General features: G+C 32.8%; 1 protein-coding gene across 1 annotated transcript; it reads right to left on the bottom strand.

Moving 5' to 3' along the window:
• Window positions 1–210: 210 nt before the first annotated feature.
• LOC107963495 (transcription termination factor MTERF6, chloroplastic/mitochondrial) lies at window positions 211–2,904 on the bottom strand. Its single transcript, XM_016899990.2, has 3 exons — window positions 2,531–2,904; window positions 1,323–1,540; window positions 211–841 (listed from the first exon to the last, which is right to left on the bottom strand). The coding sequence occupies exons 1-3, from the start codon at window positions 2,633–2,635 to the stop codon at window positions 502–504; spliced, it is 663 nt and encodes a 220-aa protein (XP_016755479.1). The 5' UTR covers window positions 2,636–2,904; the 3' UTR covers window positions 211–501.
• Window positions 2,905–6,097: the final 3,193 nt, after the last annotated feature.

Raw genomic sequence — 6,097 nt, 5'->3', positions numbered from 1 at the left:
TCTTTCGAATTCAGATAATCTAGAATTTGCAATTATCCGATCGAGAGGAAGAAAGCTTACAATTACGTACTGTTATGTGTTTAGTAAGACAAAGTATAAAGCAACATTTAACCCTCTTTATGATGTAAGCATACATATTACTTGGCTATTGCCTAAATAGCAAAGTTCACCGACTGTACAACAAACAAAACAGACCTATGATGTAGTCCATTCTTTGTGGTGATGAAGTTGACAACTGATCAAATAACTAAGCATAATGCAAATGAAGAACAACCTATTGATCATGACTCCTACATTGAATTTACTCAAATAAAAAACGAATCACGAAATTGATTCAATCTCTAAACAACTGAATTTACCTATTTCAGCTCATTCAATTCATAGGTCTACTTTCATGATGTTAACATGCGATGGCAAAATTACTTCATGTGTCAAAGAGATTGCCTATAAATAAAAGCATTTACAAAGATTGCCTATTATCACTTTAATGTTAACAACAATTCATTGAAAAGTGGCGGATGGAGAAACAAGCATTCTTCCAACACCCATAAACTCAGCAGCAAACTCTTCATCATTTTTCCCTAACATTACTTCTAAGCTACATTCAATATTCCTTCCCTTAAGGACCCAGAACCTGGGTTTTATTTTCTTTTCCAATGAATAACTAAAGTACCTAGGATACCCCACCACATCCTTCGCAGGCTTTCCAATGGTGTTTAAAGGGAAATTGAGTTTCGGTTTTAATACCTCCTCAATGCTGTATCCTAGTAATGGAGGAAACCTATGGATCATCAAAGCAATTTGCCTCCTAGACAGCCCCATCTCCATCAAATAATTGATCCTGTTCACATAATCGGCAGATCGAGTTACAACAACACTGATTTTCTCATGACTGCATGATCTGTAACTTAATGAACATAGTTCTCATCATAACAATGAAGAAAAAAACCGAATGCATGATCCCCATTGTTTATATTTCCAACTTAAATTATGTTATCCAAGTAAAACCATTCCAAACTCAAAAACAAAGCATTCAAGATAGTTCAACAGACTGAACCTCAAGATAGAATGGCATTGACGTTGACATCAAACTTTTTTGTGTGTGATCTTGTCAGGAAAGAAAGTTTTAATACCTCTGTCTTTTGGTCAATACTTTCAATAACAGTTTTACCTACAATGCATTAGTGGAACTAAAATTTTCATTTTCCTTTTTTTTTTTCTTTTTTTCTGTTCATTTGACAATTAAGTATGGTCTTTGGGTATCTTCCCACCACACAACACCTCAACTAATATAGAACAGTGTACTAAAATAAAAGTATTACCGAGGAAGTAGAGTTTTGTTCACATCAGAAACAAGAACCTCAGGATACTTTTTGATGACGCGAGGAAGGTGGTCATTGGAAATACCAAATTCTGCGAGAAACTCAACCTTTTTCTTCAAAGTTGTATCGATGTTGGCAGCAAAGACTTCTGGACAGCGAGAAACTAACTTCCCCACAGTTTCCTGATCAAGACCAAGTCCTTCAAAAAATAGAACCACCTATAGAAGGAGAAATAAATCATAACTATAAAAGAAATATAAAATAATAGAATAGAATAGAATAAATCAGAAGAAAAAGCAATACAAATCAAATTCATTGATTGAAACTATAATAAATTCTTTTCGAAGTTAGGATTTAATGCCACGATTTCACTTTCATAGTTGACTAGAATCCTTGAGAACTAGTCTCTTTGACGACCCTTGGAGAAATGCAAGTTATATTTGACAAGAGTCATCTTAGCTTCACAAACAAAATACTAGGATTAGGCCGTTGAAGAGACAAATCAACCAATCTTGACCACTGAAAAACAGCAGAGTTAGACTCCTGGAATTGCCTCTAATATCCAGAAATCAACATAAAGCTGGTTTCACGGCAATGTAAACATGTAATTGCTAATAAGTTAACTGAAAGGCTGCCAATCACAAAAATAAGTATTACAAAAATGAAAAGCCAATGGCGACATCAGCAAACCCGCCCCCCCCCTTCCCCCACCTCAGAAATATCTCTTCCTCTGAGTGTTGTGTGATCAAATTTCAGTCGATCAGTTCATCGTGGAAGAAAAATCGATTACACAGTGTCAAATAAGGGATTTGAGAAGTCCGGTATTTAAATTTTCTTGTTAATTAGAACTTATATGTATGGTTACAATTTATTCATTAAGACAAATTACAATAAAGAAGCATCCTTAGAAACAGAAAAGTATAAGGCACAATCAAGGAGCAGCAAATAGGAGCAAGGGAAGAACAGCATCCTAATTTTCTTCATGCCATTGAGGGATAAAATCATACTGCATGTCAATTCCTTTAAATATGTAACAGGGAACTGCTAAAAGTGAACCAGATCACCTCTCAAAGCTATGTTAAAGCTAGTTATTCTTTTAAGCGGTGATTCAACATTTATGAGATGGGAATTAAACATTAAGTAACTGCAAAAAATAGAAGCCAAAAAGTGTATCTCAAGAACCCAAACAAAAACATACAACCACCAACCTGGAGAAATTCTTGAAGTTTCTTTAATAGCAGCTGGGGACTTTTGGCAATAACCCGGCCAAATTTCTTGTTTCTAATACCCAATTCACCAAATTGATCCACCATTAACTTTAGCTTGCTTGTAGAACAACCCAATAAATGAGGCCAGCTTCTAATTGCTCGGTCAACACTTGTTTTCGGTATCTAAATCCAAATATGAAAATTATCCAATTCATTACAGAACAACATACGAATAGAAAAGAAAATGAAGATAATGCAACTGTGTAACCAAGTTTATAACTTTAATAAGAAACTATCTATGTTTGGAGATGTAATCAAATGATACAAAACACTAACTTTAGTTGCCCGACAGAAACATAATTATTTATCCAGTTAACGGAGAAAGAAAACTACTTAATAATGAGCTCCTATGCCATAATGATGCTGAATTTTCCTTATTTAATTTGCTTTTAATACCACGTGATTCCACATGCATGGTTTCATTATAGAATGCAACTGTTTCTAGCAAATAAAGGTTGTCATATGTATTTAAATAACTAGTTCCAATAACATTTGAATTTAAAGACAAATTAAGTTGATTATTTCCGAATGAACAATAATATCCAAATTTATCCAACAAAGAAACAGAAACTAAATTCCCTCTAAATGACGGTACAACAAAAGTGTCTTTTAAATCCAAATAAAAACTAGTTCCTAATAACAACCTAAAATGCCCAATTGCTTCCACTTCTATTTATTTTCCATCACCTACAAAGATGTGTCTTTCACCATCACTTACCTTTCAGTAACTCAGGCAACCCTGCATAGAAACACTTATGTGAGTAGTAGCACCAGAATCTATCCACCAAGGGTTTCTAGGTACTAAAGCTAAATTAATCTTAAAACAGACCAAATTAAGAATTATACCTTTCTTTACACGCCAAGCATGATATTTGGTACAATCTTTCTTTACGTGTCCAGACTTATTACAAAAGAAACAACTCTCTGTAGCTTGTTGTTGTTTCTTTTGAGCTAGACCCTTAGCAACTTCATTCTGATATTTTCTTTTCTTGCCCTTTTCCTTAGGGGCATTGGCCAAACGAGCACTTTCAGAGTTATCATGCTTCAACCTTTCTTCCTCTTGAACACAATAAGAAATGAGCTTATTTAGGGTCCATTTCTCCTTTTGACAGTTATAACTAATTTTAAATTGGTTAAACTGTGCAAGAAGCGATACCAAAACCATAAGAACAAGCAATTCCTCAGAAAGCTCGATCTTAAGTTCCTTAAGTCTTGAAGTAGTGTGGAACATCTCCATAATGTACTCCCTTACGTTTTCTTGATCCTTATACTTCATAGACATCAAAGAAGTCAAAAGTGATGTCATCTCAACCTTATCGTTTTTAGCAAAATGTTTCTCAATTTCATCAAGGAAACCTTTAGCCTGAGTAATCTTTTCAGATTCTATGCCCCTAAAGGCTTTTGGAATGCTATGTTTCATGATCATTAGACTCATGCGATTTGAACGATCCCACCTCTCAAAGTCCCTCTTAATATCAGGGCTGCTTTCCCCAGTGAGAGGTGTAGGTTGTTCTTTCCTTAGTGCAAGGCCTATGTCCACACAACCAAGCACTATAAGTAAGTGCCTTTTCCATTCCTTAAAACTAGTTCCATTAAGCATGGGCATAGAATTTATATTAGCAGATATTGTGGCAGTAGAAGATGAATTAGCTGAATAGAGAACAAAAAATAAGCTTAAATCAATATTTATAAGTAAACAATAAATTCAAGATAATGGCTAATCCCATCTCAAGATACCAAACACTACATTAATATCAAGTCTTTGGACAGTAATATTAATAGTAAGCGGTACTCTTGTTGTAACAATCAAACATTGACAATAAACTATGTCAAGTAATGAATTAATCTTTGAACTAACTTATTGCTCACATAAAATACCTTATAATTGTCACACATTTATCACCACAGATGTCGTTGTAATGCTGCTAAATATTAACTTACCTTTGGGTCAATCAATAAACGCATGAATTACTAAAACATATAACCATCTTAATATTTCAAATAAACTATTCTACACAAAAGATCTCACTTTGGTGGCATTTTGTTTCAACTAATTTATTTAAAATATTAGACATCCTTAATTAAAAGCCAAAATCTGAATTTATTTGTTCCAAAATATTTATCTTAATTTTATCTTTCAATCAAATTAAAAGATAAACATATATATTTATATAATTTTCCAAAACCACATACATTAAACTAATCAAATCATGCATATATTATATATTTATATATATAAACAAAACATATATATGAATCAATTTCTATATATACATTTCTATATATTTTTTAAATTTCATATAGGATTAAAATAATGATAATCACATGCCTTGCAAATATACAGGAACTGAATCGCAATATTTTCAAATAAAGCTTAAAAACGCAGGTATCAAATAATATTACACAAATATTTTAAACTTTATAATTGAATCTATTAATTCGAAAATCACCAAAAAAAATTAATATGAATTCAAGATAATAAAAAACTTTAATATAAATCTTCAAAAAACAACATATATATCTGAAATATAAAACCCATGAAATTTTATGAATCAATTATTCAAATGAAGAGCCTGAATCAATTCCCAATGATTCGATATGACGTGGCTCGGATGCCACTTGTTAGATTTATAAAATAAATCTAAAACACAACTTAATAAACCAGGATCTGTCATGTCAAATCATCAAGAATAAATCAAGAACAAAACTAGATGCAGAAGCGTACCTGAATCCATGGATTCCTTGAAACTTTCTGGATATTGGGGATTTGATCTTCCAAATTAGCACACAAGAAATTCAGAGAATATCTGCTCTCTCTTTCTTAATGATGGGATATGAGAAAAGATATCTTATATGTAATTTGGGGACCATAACCCTAATATTTGTAACCTTGGTATATTAGTTCTAATCAAATTCTAATTAACCCATCATTAATTAGAATTTGATTAGAAGAGTATCTATACATATTTGACCCATATTTTATTTAATAATTAAAAGCCCAATAAAATTCTAACCAAATTAGATCACTTTTAATTTGGGCTAACCTATCATGATAGTAAATAATAACATGTAATGATCCTTATTATATATGTGATGTCCAAATTTTCCAACAGGGAGGGCAGTTTGGTGTAGTCAATTACTAGTTCTATAGCTATTTACACTATGCAAACTTCACAATTACCTGCTTCAGTGACCAAAGATTTGGATTTTTTAAGTCGTAATTTCCTTTGGGGTTCTTTTTTTGAGAAGAAAAAAGTGCCTTTGGTTAAGTGGGAGACTGTATGTCGAGAGAAAAGCAATGGTGGCATGGGCATTCGTCGTTAAGCTTCTATGAATGCAACTCTTCTTGCTAAATTGAGATGGGAATTGGAGAATGGGGACTCTACTCTTTGGGCTCGTGTGTTGCGATCAAAATACTTGAATGGTGAGAATTTTCTTAATTCTAGACCTAAACTGAACTTATCCCATCCCTGGAGGAGTATTCAATCTTCAAAAGCTCTTGCTCAT

The sequence above is a fragment of the Gossypium hirsutum genome, chromosome A06 (genome assembly GCF_007990345.1).
Source record: "Gossypium hirsutum isolate 1008001.06 chromosome A06, Gossypium_hirsutum_v2.1, whole genome shotgun sequence".
In the NCBI taxonomy this organism is placed as follows: domain Eukaryota; kingdom Viridiplantae; phylum Streptophyta; class Magnoliopsida; order Malvales; family Malvaceae; genus Gossypium; species Gossypium hirsutum.
Note: the sequence above shows the minus strand (reverse complement) of the source record. Positions and strands in the feature narration are given on the sequence as shown.